Raw genomic sequence first — 19,004 nt, forward strand, 5'->3', positions numbered from 1 at the left:
GGAGAGAAACATTGATGTGGGAGAGAAACATTGATCAGCTGCCTTTCTCACGCCCTCTTGGGGACCTGGCCCGCAACCAAGGCATGTGCCCTGACCGGAAATCAAACTGTGACCTTTTAGTTGGAGAGCCAGCGTTCAACCCACTGAGCCACACCAGCCAGGGAGTCTTTTTTTTTTTTCTGCCCCAGCCCTGCCCACCCCAAAGCCCATTTCTTAACCACCTGTAATTTTAAAAAGATTTTATTTATTTATTTTTAGAGAGAGGGGAAGGGAAGGAGAAAGAGAGAGAGAAACATCAATGTGTGGTTGCCTCTCGCACAGCCCCCATTAGAGACTTGGCCCCCAACCCAGGCATGTGCCCCAACTGGGAATGGAACCAGCAACCCCCTAGTTTGCAGGCCGGCACTTAATCCACCAAGCCATACCAGCCAGGGCTTAACCACCTGTTTTATTGTTCCTTCATTAGTGTCCCTGGAACCCCTCCACCTCTTGCACTTTACGCATTATTCCAAGGTCTTATCTCATACAGAAAGCTCTTCCTCATGTGATTCTGTACTGTTTTAGCTCCAAAGATTAATAGCTCATGTTCATTCCTTCAATAAATGTCCATCGAGCGTTTTCTAGTACTAGGAATTATGCTGATACCTTTTCCATACCCCTGCAATTGTCACCACAGCCCTGGGAAAGAGGTGTTGCTACAAACCTCAGAAAACTGCAGCTCAGAGAGGTTAAATTGCCCGTTCAGTATTACAGACTTAGTTGGTGCCCGAGTCAGTCATTAAACTCCGGTGTGTCTAGCTCTAAAACCAAAGTTTTCACGGCTTCCTTTGTGCACTGGAGACAGCATTACTTTAGTTATTTCTTGAGTTGTGTTTGCAGTGAGGGAAGGTTCATGCCCCACACTGTTAGCAGCTTGAGTCACCCTTATTCTCTGATCATCTATACCTATACCTTGTCACATATTCCTCTGCTCGCTGATTGTTTCTCAGGCTTGTCTTTTATCTCTCCCATAATACCTAAGTTTCATCCATGCGTGGAATTTGTTTTTATCTGTGTACCCTGGCATTTGAAGCTGAAGGAAACTGTGTTCTCTTTTGAGCCTCTGCTCTCCCAGGGCTTATTTTTCTATTGCAGCCTTGCTCTTGGGTACCACTGCTCATGTTTTTAGGATGAATGATTGTACAGTCGCTATCACGGACGGTCCCACAGTCATTACAGGCACGACGCAGCTGATCATGGAGTTCTTCCAGCTGAGTAATCTTGATTGGGTATCATTTGATGTGTGAGTGGCTGCTGAACGGCATTTGAAACTTCTGAGAGCGCACAGCACTCTAGGGAGGTTATTATGATGCTTTGAGGAGAACGATAGTCAAGGACCGAAAAGTTCCCCAGAGCAGAAATTCCCAGGAGCCAAGATTTAACTAAATAAATCAATAGATGAAGTGTTGCCTATTTGATGAAAGATTCACATCTGATATTTAAGATCTTTTCATTTGAGGTAACAATTCCTATTATTAACACAGAAACAACAATGTTCACCAATTACACATATGCTCCTCCTTTGTTGGGCAGTTAGGGTGTTAAGACGTCTGTCTATTTCGTAACACTACTGAAGTGAGGTGGGAAATCTTGGTTTGTAAGGCTTAGAGGGAATTAGCTGTGTCACTGAAGGGATATATAATTCAAACACCAATATGAGTAATGAGTATTCCAACAAATGAATGGAATCCGGAATTGTGCTTAGTGAGAACATTGGGGTGTCATGGGTTTCTTTTATGACCTGTTATGAATAAGTGAACCATGATTGGTGGTTTCATTTTCAGAGATGGTTTTTTGTATCTGAATATTGGGAGTTAAGAGCCCTAATCCACGATGACCACTCTATTCTGGGGAAAGTTCCTGATAAAGGGTGGTGTTGCATTGGAAATGCAGTCCTATTTCTCTTAGGGATAGAATGAGATTTTGATGTTCTTGGTTTGGCAATTCGTTCATCAGTTAACTTGGGTTTTGTCAAGAACCACGATCAAGCCTCCAATTACTGAATTCAGGTAGAAGGAAGAGTGTGCTGTGGGATTGGGGATTAAGGAACATCCAGTTGGGGAAATTTTACTAGGGTCACAGTATTGGTAATGAGTATAGGTAGAGGAGGACCTTGTATGATTTTGTTGAGAAAGCCTAATCCAAACAGTTTCATTACATAATTGAGTGATAAGTTCCAAAGAAAGACCACCATTTTGATTACTAAAAGTACAAAGTCAAAATTTTTCTTCTGTTTGAGGATGGATAGGAAATATAATTGGGGACAATGGGGTAGTTACACCTTAGGGATGTGTCCTTATCCCATACAGTTGATTCCAAACTGATTTATTAGCAGGATATAACTGTTAGAACACATCAGGTTCTTTATCAGTGTGGGTACACGTACAATATTCTACTCGATTCACCACATATGTGATTTCTTTTTTAAAAATTATTTTATTGCTCAATTACAGTTGTCTGCATTTAGCTCCCACCACTCCCCCCCCCAGCCATCCCCACCTCCCCCTCCTTGCTTCCACCCCCCGTCAGTTGGTTTTGTCTTTGTGTCCTTTATAGCTGTTCCAGAAACCCCTACAGATGTTATTTCTTATAGAGTGTCTATTAAGGGATGTTTACATTCAACATTAGTAAAGCTTAATAAAGTTATTAATAGAAGTATATTTGGTGCCTGTGATCTTGTTCCATCAGTGTGGGAAAGCCGTCTACGTCATGTGGTTGCCTGCTTCTGGGGAAAAACTTCCCCTGGATATCCTTCAGGTCAGCTGTGGGTTGACAGGTCCAAGACTCTAGGGAGCTCTTTTTCACTGAAAAACATGGGCCCAAGTTTCCACACCCTGTAATTTGACTATTATCTGAGAGGTTAAAAGAACGTGATGGGGCCCTTCCCATCATGATTCAAGTGAAGTTTTCATTGACATGTTTTCCAATGAGGAAATGTTTTTCATAGAGTGAGGATACTGTCACTAGGTTACCATATGTGGGGAACAAAGTCCTTACCAAGTGGAGGGTCTCTGAAGGCCTCTGACTGGCCGGAAAGGAGCCTTCGAATACTGCATTGGAGTCCTACAGCATCGGGTCACATCAGAGTTCACAAGAGCTGGATGAGCATGGGGTTTTACCATGAAGGGTGTGGGTCACCCAGCAATGATTTCATAAGGTGTCAGCTTGTATTTTCCACAAGGGGTTCATCTTATTGTTAAGAGCTAAAGGCAACACTTTAGGTCAAGGTAATCCTGTGGTCTCAATTAATTTTGCCAATTTTAATTTTAGAATGCCACTGGAGCATTTAATCTTTCCTGAAGATTTGGGATAGGAACAGTAGCGGTGCCATAATGTTTGAATAACATTTTTTTTTTCATTGTTTTATAACCTGTCCAGTAAAGTGAATCCCTTTATCACTTGAAATTAAGGTTGGGATTCCTCAAAGTGGAAAAATATTTTCGAATAGTTTCTTTACTACAGTGTGGTATCAGCTTTCCAACATGGAAAAGCTCGTGCCCATCTAGAAGATATGCCTACTATTGTTAAGTACATATTAATAGCCTGTAGAAGGAGGCAAATGGATAAAGTCCAACTGAAAATGTTCAAATGGTCCAGATGTCGGGGCGCAGTTCCTGTGAATGGCAGGTTAAACAGTGACTCCAGATGTTTCGCACATCTTAGAACAGTGACTCCACCAACACCATCTTATAATTTGAACCCCATGGTGAGCAGTCATACGGGCTGCTTGTGAAGTGGTAATTTGAGGAATTCGTGGAGCACCAGGCAGCCATCCAGTGCCTCCCAGTCTTCTTTTAATATTCAAGTTGAATCCTTCTTCATGCCACTTTTGTTTTTCGGTATAAGATACATTTGTTAAACAAGGCATCATAAGCTTTTTGGGTCAAGTCTATGCAGTTCATTCGAGTTACAGAGTTTGCTACGTTAGGAATCTCTTGAGTTGCGGTCTCAGCATGAAAGTTGGCCGTAGCATTTTCTCAATATTTACAGTCCAACATGTACGCACTTCAACTTTTATAAAAGCAACGTGTGAAGGTCATAATAATACAGATAGAAGATCAATAATCTGAGGCCCATTTTTATAGGCATGCCTTTTTGATGTTAGGAATTCCTTCTGTTTCTACAGCAAACCCAAATCGTGGACTACTGCAAAAGCATATCTGCTATCGGTATATTTATTTACGGTTTTACCTTTGGGTAATTCATAGGCTAGAGTGAGGACAAATCATTCTGCAGGTTGTGCTGAATTAAATTAGGAAGAAACTTTTCTTTCTAATAATTCATGTTGGGTGCTACAACATATTGAGCCTGATACTTTCCTGCAGAATTTTTGGCATAGGAGCCGTTAATATAGAATATTAATTAATTGCAGATAGGTTAATGGGGTAGGTGGTTCCTGTAAATCTAATCTAGGAGTCACATTTTGAGAAATTAATTCAACGCAGTTGTGAGTCTCTCCTTTGTTAGGTAAAGGAAGGAAGGTAGCAGGCATTAAAGAGTTATAGCAAAGAATGCATGGGTTTGAAGGGAACAAGAGTAGAATCTCATAAGATCTTAGTCTACTGACTGAGAAACGCCATGAATGCTCAGTATTTAGTATAACTTTCTACAGCACCAAGAAACCGTCGATACAAATCATTTCCCTGAATGCATCTGCAGGAGGATTCTATTCTTTTAGTGGCCATGCCTACTGCTTTTAAACAATTTGGATACACTCTAGCTACTGGGTCCAACTGCAGGCTATAGGATATAGGGCTGTTTTCCCTTCCATGTTCTTTTCTTTTAAATAAACAATTGTGCGCAGGTTTTATTTTTTAAAATTAATTAATTTATTTTTATTCAGTTGTAGTTGTCTGCATTTTCTCCCCATCCCTCCACCCCACCCCAGCCAGTCCCACCTCTACCCTCCCCCTTGATTCTGTCCTTGTGTCCTTTATAGTAGCTCCTATACACCCCTCTCTCCACTTTTTAAAACGTATTAAAAATAAACGCTAGAACGGAACTGAGAGCTTCTCCAGGGCGCCAGCCGGCCACAAGTCCTTCACATATCTAAGCCATCATCGCTTCTGTTTTTCAAAAAGGGTCACTTCCCCTAAGCCCCCATTATCTCTTAAATAGTGCTTCTAACCCTGAGGAGCGCCCAGGGGAATGACATTGGCAGAGTCTGCAGACATTTTTGGTTGTCACAATTGTGGGAATGATTGGCATCAAGTGAGCAGAGGCCGGGGATGCAGACAGACGCCGCGCAGTGCACATGACAGCCCCCATAGGCTTATTTGGCCCAAATTGTCAGTAGTGCCTAAGCTGAGAAATCCTGCCTTAAAGCAAAGGGACAAAAAAAAAAAAAAAGTCAAATCCTATAAATGGGTCACGGCACAGGGATTAGGGACGCACAGTACCTCCTCGCACGCTGAGCCAGGGCGTCCCCACCTTGAGGGAGTGACTTAAACATGGTCACAATATTCACAAAGTTAAATTCACAAAATTCCACTCTGAAATAGAGCCTCTTGGAGGCGGAGCTACAGTGAGCACAGAGCTAGGTTCCGAGAACGTAGGACTTAAAAACCTTCAATAGCGCTGTGGAGCCGCAAACCTGAACCCACATTTGGCACCACGCGGGACCCAGCACTTCTCCTGCCACCTACACCTGAGATAATTGAGGGACTGACCCCAGCACTAGAAAACTTACCACCTCACTTAAGACCGACACAAAGGCCCAACACGCATCTCCCTTTCGAAACCTTAAGACAAACAGCTCCTTCTCTCATCACCCTCTACAAGTGTACTCAAAGTATTTCCTAACCACTCGGCGCCTAGGAAAGCCCCTGCGACCGGCTCCAGGGCAAGCGCAGTGACCTGGGTGTAGTGGGCGTGGCTCCCTCTGGCCCTGCCTTCGCCCAGTCTCCCCTACTCTCACGCCACTCCCTCAGTCGCTATCTCCGCATGCGCGACCCAGCCTCGGGGGCGGGACTGCTACATCCGGGTATCCGGCGGCCTGTATCTGCGGCGGTTTTGTTTATCTGGCTAAAACTGGGAGAGGGAGGAGGCCTCGCGCGGCGCGACACCGGGCTCCGGACCGACTGCACGGCCGGGGCTGGACGTAAGTGCAAGGCGGGCGTGGGGGAAAGGGAGGAACCCTCGCAGGCCGGATAGTGCACCGACCCGGAGCTCTGCGCCCTGCTGATGCTGACTGGGTCGTTGCCTCCACCTCTGGGAAGCTGCGTACTGGGCTGTGCCTTGTTGCACGCTCCCTGGCTACTTTCTCCGGACCTGGTCCGGCCGGCCACGGGAGAGGGCAGTCGCGTCCGAACTCTGCCAGGCTGCCGGACCACGCCCTTCCCCGGGACTCCCAGGATCCCTGACAATCACATTGCTTCCCCTACGTTAGAGCTGGAGAAACTGAGACCCGGCTGGTTCACACTGCGAGCTAGAGAACTAGTTTCCAGGCCTTCCAAGTCCCATTCCACGCACTACACCTAAAATCCCCAGGGTCTGGAGAGCGGAGTTTGGGCGTGAGCGTGCCAGTAATAAAGCAAAGGAAAATGGATTCGAGGCGGGGCCATTGGGAAGAACCGAAAGTAATACATCCTGGCGTGCTGTTCCTCCCAGGGAATAATAAAACGAGTGTATTTTCAAAATCAAACTTGTCCTAAAGGCAGATCAGCCCCGGTTGTGTCACAGTTTTGAATATTTAACTTTAAATAGGGAAGTTACAATAGGTTCCATTGCTCCTTTTTAGGTTATCATGTTTTTAGACGGTCATGATTTCTGGCTACAGAGTAAGTTTAATGGACGGGTTCAGATTCGCCGCAGGAGTTTGAGTGTTCCTTGATTATTAGCAAGTTTTACGTAATTCTGGCTTTTTTCATACTCTGAAATAGCTACTCTGACTGTGTCTCAAGCCAGATCTGTACAGCTCAGCTCGGAGGAATGTTTTATGTAATTTGTTAAGAAGTTTTAGGTCAACTATGGTTGATTCTTATAGCAGTGGATTCTTTTCGGTCTGAATTAATATTAATTTCAATTTTGAACTTTCTTTTGTCTGAAAAGCATCTGTGAGAATCAGAGATAGGGATATTAAAAGGAAATGAGTGTTCTTTTTGTAGAAATTACTCCAAAAGCCAGGCTTGGAGAAGGAAAAAATAATGAAGTGATGTGTGTAGAAGACCTGCAGTACAGTATTTAACTTTTTAAAAAGATTTTATTTATTCATTTTCAGAGACGGGAAGGGAGGAAGGGAAACATCAGTGTGTGGTTGCCTCTCATGCGCCCCCTACTGGGGACCTAGTCCGCAACCCAGACATGTGCCCTGCCTGGGCATCTAACCACCAACCCTCTGGTTGGCATGCTGGCACTCAGTCCTCTGAGCCACACCAGCCACATGGGGCAGGTATTTAATGTCTTAATCTGACTGTGAAGAAACATGTTCTCAAATAAAATGTATAAATTCCTAACAAATATTTTTCACCTGACTGCATGCTTTAACTCAAGCCGAAGTTTATCATTTGTTTCTCCACTATGTTAGTGCTTCTGGATTGTAAATTTCAAAATCATATAATAATGTGGTTTAGAATAAAATTAATAATCATTATAAAAATGTTAAATATGTGGATATCCACATTTATCCATACTAACTATACCAAAACCATTTCTTTTTTTTATTGAGATATAATTGGCATATAATGTTAGTTTTTGACGTACAACATAATGGTTGGATATGCTTATATATTGCAAAGTGATTGCCACAGTAAGTCTAGCTGGCATCTGTCACTACACTAGTTACAAAGTTTTTTCTTGTGATGAGAACTTTCAAGATTACCCTCTTAACAACTTTCAGATAATACAACACGGGATTCACTGTGGTCATGATGCTGTACGTTACACCCCCAGGACTTGTTATTTTGTAAATGTAAATGCAAGCCAAAACCATCCTTTAAAGTAAGAATACTAAATGGAAAAAAAGAAAAGGGGAAATATCGAAAATACTGAATGAATCCAAATTTTATTTTCCAAATTTATAACGTGGAAATTTATCAAAGCTAAATCAGATATTCTGAAGAAGTATATGTAGCCAAACTAAAGTACAGTTGACCTTTGTACAACACGGTGTGAATTGTGCAGGTCCACTTGTGGATGGATTTTTTTTTTTTTTTCAATAAATGTACAGCTCTCTGCATCCCCGGGTTTCCCGTCCTAGGAATCCACAGCTGCAGAGAACCAACCATGTGCATTGCTCCACACTATTATATATGAGGGACTTGAGCATCCTGGGACTTTGGGATCTGTAGAGGTCCTGGAACCGTTACCCTGTGGATACTGAGGGATTGTAGTTAAGTTTTTAGAGAGTCAGAAAGTTATCCTTGGATTTTCCACTCTGGGGGCGGGGGTTGGTGTCCCCAAACCCCCATGTGTTCAAGGGTCAACTATATTTGTAATTTTACTTTTATTAAATTATTCCTGAACTGTTTATTATTTTCTAAGAATACAGGTCAGGTTTGAAGCAAGTAAATAGAATATTTAATTGTTTGTTTTTTTTAAGTGACCTGAAGAAAATGTCTGGATTTCTAGAAGGACTGAGATGCTCGGAATGCATTGACTGGGGGGAAAAGCGCAATACCATTGCTTCCATTGCTGCAGGTGTCCTAGTAAGTGGCGTGGTCTTTCGGGCCATCATTCTTTTGGTGTGTTTGTTTTTATGTTTTAAAGTCTGTACTATGTATTTTATCTTCAACCACTGAATTTATTTTAATAAATGTTGCTATTTTGTTTATGAGAGGGTCATAAATTTTTTTTAAATTTAAATGAATTATTTATTAATTCATTTCATTCCAACTCTTAGTTGAAATTATGGTTTGAAATTTGATTAGTAGATCAGTTGATTTTCTTTAATTGCATGGTATAATAAAAGAGTATATTTTATTTTGTTATTAATTTTAGGTATTATTTATTTACTTTTTAGAGAGAGGGGAAGGGAAGGAGAGAAACATACATGTGTGAGAGATATAATAGTGAGTTGCCTTGATTGTCTCTTGCACGCCCCCAACTGGGGACCTGGCCCCCAACCCAGGCATGTGCCCTGACTGGGAATCAACTCGAGACTTTATGGTTTACAGGCTGGCACTGAATCCACTGAGCCACACCGGCCAGAGCAAGACAGTGTATTTTATACATTTACTCATTATATGGATTATGCCTCCTCTTAATGAGTAAATTAAGTTACCAGGAAGTGTTTTAGAAACAGGTCAAACTAATGGAGATATGATCACATTGCTCCATAATCGGGTTAACTTCTCCATCTTGTTATAAAAAAAAAAAAATAACAGAAAACCCATTTAAAAATACTGCTTAGAAGTGACTTATAATATAAAATTGTTATTTACATTGCAGACCCCTCAGGGCATCTGATATTTTTATTTTATGATACTATATTGTAATATGCTGTAAGTGAATTTTAGTAAACAAACAAAAATCTAAGTTTAAATATCTGTTCTTCCCCTATTGCCTGATACTTATAATCTAGGAAGATTATTATCCTATATTCTTCCCCAGTAATGGTTAAATATAAAACTGTTACAGAATTCTGCTCTTATAACCATAAAACAAAAAAAGCTTTGAACTGTCATCTACGAAGAAAATAAATATCTTGAATATATTAAAAGAGTACTTGTGTTAACCAGTAAAAATGTCATTAATAGAATTACGGATCTGTCTGCAACCTGATAAAAATAGCTTGATTAGTCTAAAATAGTTGTTTTAAAGTAATTGTCAGAAGATGGCATTTCCAGAACCAGCTGGGTCAGGACTGGGAGTGGGGGCAGGGAAAGGGGTTACTTTCACAACCTTCTAAGCTGCTTGTCAGTGTTTGGTTAATATTTTATAAGGTTTTGCTCAGATGATGAAAAAACATTTCTGCAGTTTTAATGTTTGTCATAATATATTTGCCCTTGATAATCTCCACAACCAAATTCAATCAACATAAGTGATAAGTTGGTGTTGAACTGAATTTAGCATCACACCTGAAACCATCTGTAGGCTGCACTGTAATTAATCAAAAGGAAAAGCAAAACTGCAGCCATTCCTTGCCCAGAACATCAAGGGAACAGCCAAACTTCCATCAGCAACAATTATTCTCCATATTATTTTGAATTTGTTTTTCTTTTTAATAAATATATCTTCCTGGAGGCTTATAATATATCAGCAGCAGGCCACTCTTTTTGTCATTTGGAATCTGAATCCTTTTTTTCTCTTTCCTGTCATGAGATACTGTAACTTATTTCTAGTTCACAAAATTCAGATTACAGACTTTATTATGAAAAAATAAAATGATGACTAAAGTAGACTTAGAAAATAAGTTCATGTTAATAAATACCCATTGCTGTCAGACTTAAGGGTATATAATATTTAATTATATATTAAGCCATGTGCCAATTACATGGAAGAAATTGCTGGAACAGGCCCTGGCTGTTGTGGCACAGTGGATTGAGCACCGGCCTGTGCACTGAAAGGTCGCTGGTTTGATTCCCAGTCAGGGCACATGCCTGGGTTGCTGGCCAGGTTCCCTGCTGGGGGCGTGTGAGAGGCAACTATTTCTCTTAACACAATGATGTTTCTCTCTTACTCTTTCCCTTCCCCTCTCTCTAAAAATAGATAAATAAAATCTTTAAAAAAAGAAATTGCTAGAACATTCAAGAAAATTTGAAAATTCATTAGAAGGGATCTCTTTACTTTGGTATCTTGCTCTCTTTTTAGCCAGTGATCTGTGAAATTTATACGTGAAATTTCTCCTTGGTGTCACCTTTTCTGTTTGTTTGTTTGTTTTAGTTTTTTACAGGCTGGTGGATTATCATAGACGCAGCTGTCATTTACCCCACTATGGAAGAGTTCAACCACTCATACCATGCCTGTGGTGTTATAGCAACCATTGCCTTCCTAATGTAAGTGTCATTGTTAGTGACACTTATTACATAGATTGTTGCAAAATAAAAATGTTTTACATACAGTTGAATGGACTTAAATTTTTGAAATGTTATTAACATATTGGGCATGGTTTAAAAGTCAGGTAGTAGAGAAGCACTTACAAAGAAAAGCAGCAGCCTTCTTTTCTTCCTGTCACCTCTCCTTCTATCTCCCAGCTGCTCTCAACTATGCTGTTTCTATACTGCCCGTGTTTATAACCTTACCTTCAGGTCAGAAACTGTGTGCTTTGTCTAATGGTTTGTTTATTTGCTCATTTAACAGATACTTGTTAAGCCTTTCTATTCCCAGACTCTGCTGTAGAAACAGGAAACAGGGACTAAAGTGGGAAAATCCTTGGCTTTCTGGAATTTATACTCTAATGAATGAGGCAGATAGTAACAGAAGAGAAATGAATTAAATACCTAGCATGTTAGATAATGACCTGTCAAGAAAAAGCAGAGAAAGGAGATATGAGATGTCAGCAGGGGGTGTAGATCCCTGGTTGGTGTGGCTCAGGAATTGAGTCCCAGCTTGTGAACCAAAGGGTCGTTGGTTCGATTCCCAGTCAGGGCACATGCCTGGGTTGAGGGCTGGGTGCCTGGTCGGGGATGTGCAAGAGGCAACCACATATTGATGCTCCCCTCCTTCTCTTTCTCCCTGCCTTCCCCTCTCTCTAAAAATAAATAAGTAAATAAATATAATCTTTAAAAAAGGGGGGTGTAGATATTTTAACTGAAGTCAAGGAAGGCCTCACTAGAAAGGTGATTTTTGAGTAAAGACTAGAAGAAATGAAGGAGTTCGTCATGGAGATATATAAGAGAGGACCATTCCAGGCAGAACAGCAAGAACAAGGGCCCTGTGGCATGGAGACCAGTGTGACTGGAGTAAAGGGTAAAGGTAATAAAAGCCAAAAAAGATTAAAGAAGTTTTCTAGACTGAGGAGACTAAGGAGACATTAGAATAGAATATACCTCATGATCCTGGGCAGGATCCTTTCTTTCTTTTTTTTTTTTAAGATTTTATTTATTTTTAGAGAGAGGGGAAGGGAGGGAGAAAGAGTTGGAGAGAAACATCATGTGTGATTGCCTCTTGCACGCCCCCACCTGGGGACCTGGCCCAAAACCCAGGCATGTGCCCTGACTGGGAATCCAACTGGTCACCCTGCAAGATGGCACTCAATCCACTGAGCTGCACCAATCAGGGCTGGACAGGATCCTTTTGCTATTGAGAGCATTATTGGGACAACTAGGGAAGTTGAATAAGTTCTGAAGATTAAATAATGGCAGTGGTAATGAATCATTGTTCATTTCCTGATTTTGATGATTGTATCGTGGTTCTGTAGAAATGTCTTGTTTATGGGTAATATACATAACTCTATGTTCGTTTGTAGGAGCTTACAGTTTCTGGGGTTGTGGGAAAAAATTTATTTGAACTGTACTTAGAGCTTTTCTGTGAGTTTGAGATTACATATAAAACTAGTAATACCAGAGAACAAGCAGAGATCGTTTGAGAACGTGCGGAACAGTTAAGACTGTCAGGTCAGGGTCATGGCTGTCTGGTAGAAAGTTAGAGTTCATTCAGGTGGCTCAGCAAGGAGAAACAAGAACTAAGCACCACTAACCTAGGGTCACCTGTATTTTTAAGAATATGAAGCTTGTTTTAAACTGTGTTTTATCTGCCAAGTAATTTGGTTAGTATAGAGGTCACTGAAAATAATTGTGAGTATATTGATCATTCTAAAATTTAGATTTGAATGAATTAAGACTTTATATTATTGTGAAAAAATTAGGGTTCAGATATTGAACTCGTTTATTGAACACCTACCATGTGTCAAGCCCTGTGCTGAGCACTGAAAATAAAAATGGGGAACAAGGTAAACACGGCCCCTGCCCTTGTGGAGTTTACATTCTAGTGGTATGTGTAATAAATATGATGTTTAACCGTTTAACTTGATATATTGTAAGCATTTTCCCACGACATTTAAAATTTTTTAAAGGATGTTTCTCAAGAAGGCAAGGCCGTCTCAATTTAGAGCGGTATCTGTGAAAGTCGGGTAAAGACATTTTACATTTGGGACGCCTCGTTGAAAAAACAAGGCGTTCCCACTTGAATGTCTTTGTGTTGAGTATGTCTGATACGTACAAATGGAAAATTGTCCCAATCTTAGCAAGGTGAATTTTGAGAATTTTTTAAAATTGAGGTATAATTGAGTATTTTGAGAATTCCACTCTCACATTTAAAAAAGCATCAGAATCATCTAAAGGACTTGTTAAAACGCAGATTGCTGAGCCCCATACCCAGAGTTTGTGCTTCGGTAAGGTTGGGTGGGGCTGGAGAATTTTCTTTCTAATGACTTTCCAGGTGATGCTGATTCTGCTGTTTGGGGGCTATAACCCTTGCTTTAGAGGGTATCTGATTGAAGGGACTTACTTAAGGTCCTATGAACCCTAACCTTAAATTTGAGGAACTCTAGTCTGCTCTTGGAGTCAGAGACCCTGATTTCTTGGTTTTATTTATACAGGATTAATGCAGTATCTAATGGACAAGTCCGAGGGGACAGTTACAGTGAAGGTTGCCTAGGTCAAACAGGTGAGTACGTACAACCAGCATCTTACCACGTGTCCTTCAAATGATAATTATACAGGGAAAGGACTCTCGTCTGACTCCTTCAGATCAGGGATTGGATGGAGGAATATCTAGAGCAGAGGTTGTCAGTTCCAAGGCACAAGGTAAAAGTTGCATTTGGTCAAAGTTGGCTTCAAAGTACAGAATACACAGTTTTGAATATATAACCCTGTGCGATAGTGTGTAGATATAAACGTGTACAGTGAAGAACGATATATAGTGAATATATATGCAAAATAGAACTTATAGTACTTTCAGCTATACCACATGAATTATTTTCTTCCCTTTTTTGCCAACCTTATTTGATTGAATTAGCATTTGGAAATAATTTAGAATCATAGGTTTTAGTGTCTGTTTTAAAATTTGGCATCCTAACCATTCCTAAGGGTACAATTTAGTGGTACCTTCGCATTGTTGTGCGCCTGACCTCCAGAACTGTTTTCCCCTTGTAAAGCTGGACGTAATAATAGAGTGTCAGTGCGTAGATTCGTGCAGGCGCCTCCTCCCCAGCCGAGGAACTCACGGCCCCTGGACTCCGTCGTCACGTGCCTGGGGCAGGCAGGGCAGTGGACACTGTGGCGCAGCTTCCCGGAGTCCAGTTTGCACAAAGATTTTAGGGGAAGGATGTTTATTAAGCAATTTAAATGATAAACCGAAAATATTACATTTATACGAAAGTAAATTTGCGTGTGGGCAAATTACAAGCTTTTTGTTGTTTTTTAATGAAACAGGAGAAACTACTTGTCAGCTCTGGGCGGTGTTTTCAGACTTCGTGGTTCACCGTCTTCATAGGTGAACTTCAGTAGAAGAGGTGCAGAAACGTTGACTACCATAGCCTGGCGAACCCTGAAGGGATGGGGGAGTGTTAGCAGTCAGGGTTGCTGATAAGACAGTGGTAGCTAGAGCCGGGGCTAGCGTGTGGCCATTGCATCTGTAAATAAAATTTGTTTGCTATCGGAGCTTTGGGGGTTCAGAGCCAATTTTCTTTGTTTTAATATCACATCTATGAGTAACGGCTTATTTATTTCATAAATACTGTTTTATGTTTTGGATATGAAATCAGAAATTTATGTGTAGCATTCTATTTGCTGTGCTTTATTGAACGGGCCAGTGTTTTTATTAAAATTTATTTGTGCTAATTAAATAAACTCATCTCAGAATTCATTTTAGGCAGTCTAATGATACCATCTATTTTATAGTATATTTTCATAAATATTATAAAATGTGATTTAAGTCTTCCTCTATTAACAAAATTTTAATGCATTTTTCGTAAGAGCCAACCGCAATAAATTTGAATTTATTTTGCTGCCTGACTTCCCGGAAAGTGAAATATGATAGTGTTTAGATTCACATATCGCTGAATGTGAATTGAATTTTTTGTTAAGTATACCTATGTTTTTGTTTGAAAGTTCTCTTGGAGGACTTTAAATTTTGCAGGACAATTTCTAAAAATATATGGAGAATGAGCCTTTAAATATGGTGAAACATACTTTGTAAGATTTTTGTTGGATGATTAAGAACAGTTTTTCTTGGTGAACATATTTGGGGAAAGTAAATATAGGCAATTAAAATACACAGACCAGCCAACAAGAAAAAGGCCAAGGTCTGCCCTGTTGAAAGATACTCAGCACGTCTCCTGGTCGTCTTCTTTTAGACTTTAATGGCAACTATGCATTTTTTTCTCTTTGGGTCTTTGTTTTCTTTTTGAAAAGTTAATCGGACTGACTGCTGCCAAATGAGGAACAGTCCTGGTAAAATGTTGATTCTTTTAAGGTGCTCGCATTTGGCTGTTCATTGGTTTCATGCTGGCCTTTGGTTCTCTGATCGCGTCTATGTGGATTCTCTTTGGTGGTTATGTTGCTAAAGGTAAGAGCGAGCACACCTTGTATTTCACTTCGATGGAATACTGAAATTGAGCATTAAAGCTGGTTATTTTAGAATAAAGCTTTTTTCATCCAGATAGGCCAGCTACTAGCAATGCATTTATGCCTAAGAACTCCCTTCTCTACCAGTGTTTTGTTTTGTTTGGTATATTTTTAGTATCCGTTTCTTCTATACTTTTTCTTCTAATCTAGAGCCTGGAAAAAATGGGACACAGCTCCAAACCTTGCTCTTCGTTGGCTTCCAAAACCCTCAAAAGCAGAATATATATGTTCTCTAGCTATTTGGCAGGTTTTGACTTGCTGGGTAATATCCATGGAAAGCTCTAACATCCTAGAATTGAAATTAATTGAGCTAATAAGCCTTCCCAATAATGATATCATCTCCTTTAGAAAGAAAAATGAATTACAATTTAATGCGCATCTGCTATATGAGGTCAACTTAAGACAAGCTCAGGAAAAGGCCTGCCTTTAGATTCTTGGCTGAAATGTCACCTGAGGGACACCAGAAAAATACGAAAAACCACTTAATGTTCCAAGTAAAATGGACTATGCTTACCAGGATAAAACTACAATATTAATGATTTGTAAAAACTGGACCAGAAAGATCTGATCTAGCTCATATTTAACCCTTTACTTCTTTGAATAAAATGTCATTCCTGAATTAAAATGAGTTTCCTGAACTTTTATTAAAATCATTTAAGTTTGATAGTTAGGAATGATCGGCATTTAAAAATATTTGCATTTTTTTCTGCCCTGGCTGGTGTGGTTCAGTGGATTGAGTGCCAGCCTGTGAATCGAAAGGTCGCCGGTTCGATTCCCAGTCAGGGCACACGCCTGGGTTGCGGGCCAGGTCCCCAGTGAGGGGCGAGTAAGAGGTAACCGATCAATGTATGAATCGCACATCAGTGTTTCTCTCCCTCTCCTTCTAAAAAATAAAGTCTTTAAAAAATATATCTTCCATAAAAAGTACTTATATTTTTGTTTACTTTTTTTGAGAATTTTTCAAGGGTATATTTGAGCCAAATTGAAGACATGCCAGGAAGCAAGATCTCAAATGCTCCCTATGTATATTTATTATTAAAACCATGTTACCAAAAATGTAGAAAAGAAAGAACTGAAAGAGAAACTATAACAACCTTACCACTCTTAAGTATTTTGGTATATTTTCTTTGGTCTCTTCTGTTTTTTATGTACTTATAATTGTAGTATAAATAAAATTTGGAGCCCTGCTTTTGCATTTAACATAATCTGGCAAGTTCTCTTGTTGCTACAAAAAATCTTTGCTACCATCATATCTTAAAAAGAAAGAATTTACTTTTTCTTTCATTTGAATTACATAATACTTGTTCATTGGAGAAAACTGAGACCATAAAAGAGCTCAGAGACAAATATACAACTACTGATAATTCTTCTTACCCAGATACAACAACTACTACAGAGTTCCTTTTTGTAGGAAAATGTTTACCTCATAGAATTTTAAGATTTTTTTTAAAAGGCTTTTGGAGCCAGGTTATGCTTGGAGAATCATTAGTAACAGATCTATAATTTTATGAAGTTGCCTTTCTTCAGGATCTCTCAGACATTCTAGTGATAATAGTGATTTAATACAGAATGATGTAGTCTTGTCGTGAAGGCCTACACAAATGAGCTGTTATGGTAAAACCAGAATAATTAAAAATATTCTGAGGAAAAGTTGACAATTCATCTATTCATCGTGCGTCGGTTTGTCAGTTAGTGAGCAGTTATTGACAGCCAATGGTGGACATGGATGAGGATAAAATCGGAACAAAATGTTCCTCTGGCAGTCCTGCCCGTCTCAGCAACTCTGTTCCTCCAGAAAGAAGTACAGGCCAAACCCCGGTGGTTACGCCTGTCCAAGACGACCCCTCCCTCTCCCCCACTCCACAGCCATCCAGCAGCAAATCCTGCTGGCTCTGCTGTTCAAATAGACCTCGCATGGGACCACTTTCTACCACCTCCCTTGCTCCCACCCTGCTTCGGCCTGTTACAGTCCCTGCCTGACTTCCTGAAATAGACTCTTCACAGGCTTCTGCTTCTCCCCTTGGCCCCTTTAGTCTACTCTCGGCACCGCAGCCAGAGGGACCCTATTAAAGTATGTCAGCTCATGTCACTTTTCCCCTCCAGTGGCCTCTCACCTCTCTGGGTAAAAATCGAAGCACTTGCGGAGATGGGAGATGGCCAGACCCTGCAGATCTCCCGCCCGCGCCCTCCTGTTTCTCTGATCCGGCTCTCGCTTCTCTCTGTTGCCCACGTGACCATTCCCAAAGAACCGCTGTGCTCCCACCTCAGCTGCTTCTGTGTGGCCCCTGCCGCACTTCCTCCCTGTCCTTAAGTCAATGTCACCTCATGAAGTCTTCCTGGCCACCTGTATGAAAAGCCATCATTTGCTGCACTTCCTGTATCTTTTTTTCTCCTTATTTATTCTCTGTATTGTCTAGCTCCAGGAAGGCAAAAACATTTGCCTGTTTTGTTTTCAGCTGTAGCCTCAGCATGTTAAATCAACAGTGCTGAAGGTAGTGTGCACTCAGTAGGTACTTGTTAACTGAGCGACGGGATCTGTCAATTACTAAATCAGTACTAGCCTCTGTCATAGGTATTATGTCATTTAACACTCAAACCAACTACAGTTACCGGTAAAATCAATTATATTAGGAGAATAATGTTCAACATATTATCAGAAACTAAATGTTTTGAGATGATAAGCCTCTATTTTTTTTTTTTTAACAGAAAAAGCCATAGTATACCCTGGAATTGCTGTATTTTTCCAAAATGCCTTCATCTTTTTTGGGTAAGTTTGTTTTTCATTTTTCATGCTATCTTTCTTTTAAATTCTTTTTTCATAATAGTTTCTTTTATATCACTTATATATTTAGTTGCTTTATTTACCCCCATCCAGTGCCCCTCTCCCTGTTATTGTCATAAAATACGAAGCATGAGAAAGATATTTTTAACGTATGGATTAGTTTGCTGCCAACCTTGGAAACATACACTGTTTTTTAAAATTGCCACCACCACCCTGGCCGGGTAGCTCGGTTGGTTAGAGCATCGTCCTGATACGCCAAGGTTGCAGGTTCTATCCTGGGTCTGGGCACGTGCAAGAATACAAGTAGAAGTTTCTTTCTTTTTCTCTCTCCCTCTCTCTCCTCTCTCCTTCGCTCTTTCTCCCTCTCTCCCTCCCTCTCCCTTCTTCTCTCTAAAATCATGGCTTAAAAATATATAAAAATAAATTTAAAAAGAGAAGTAAATTGAGGAGAGATCTGTTCAACAAGAACCAGGAGTTCTTTACAAAAATGAAATTGCCCCCCCCCCCTTAATGAAGAACTGTGATCTGTGTAGGGCTGGTTATGTAACGTGGACAGTGTTCATGTTCAGTCTGTGTTTCTAGCAGGTGCTTTTAATGGAAAAGCTGATTTAACACCATTTCTCCTGAAGATTTTGTTTCTGGATGCATTTTATCGTTCTTTCTGTCCTTGGTGTCGT

General features: G+C 40.4%; 1 protein-coding gene across 3 annotated transcripts in view; it reads left to right on the plus strand.

Annotated features, from left to right (window-relative positions):
- Window positions 1-6,005: 6,005 nt before the first annotated feature.
- The window catches only part of TMEM50A (transmembrane protein 50A), a 34,305-nt gene continuing 21,306 nt past the window's right edge, over window positions 6,006-19,004 (plus strand). For 2 of the 3 annotated variants that reach the window (XM_053920555.2, XM_024554396.3), the window contains exons 1-6: window positions 6,006-6,139; window positions 8,579-8,684; window positions 10,861-10,973; window positions 13,517-13,584; window positions 15,394-15,486; window positions 18,252-18,312. In XM_053920555.2, the coding sequence (XP_053776530.1) occupies window positions 8,592-8,684; window positions 10,861-10,973; window positions 13,517-13,584; window positions 15,394-15,486; window positions 18,252-18,312 (428 nt within the window). In that variant the 5' untranslated portion in view covers window positions 6,006-6,139; window positions 8,579-8,591. The remainder of the gene's footprint in view (window positions 6,140-8,578; window positions 8,685-10,860; window positions 10,974-13,516; window positions 13,585-15,393; window positions 15,487-18,251; window positions 18,313-19,004) is intronic. The other variant, XM_053920556.2, reaches the window with a different exon arrangement.

Source organism: Desmodus rotundus, chromosome 3 (genome assembly GCF_022682495.2).
Source record: "Desmodus rotundus isolate HL8 chromosome 3, HLdesRot8A.1, whole genome shotgun sequence".
NCBI lineage: Eukaryota > Metazoa > Chordata > Mammalia > Chiroptera > Phyllostomidae > Desmodus > Desmodus rotundus.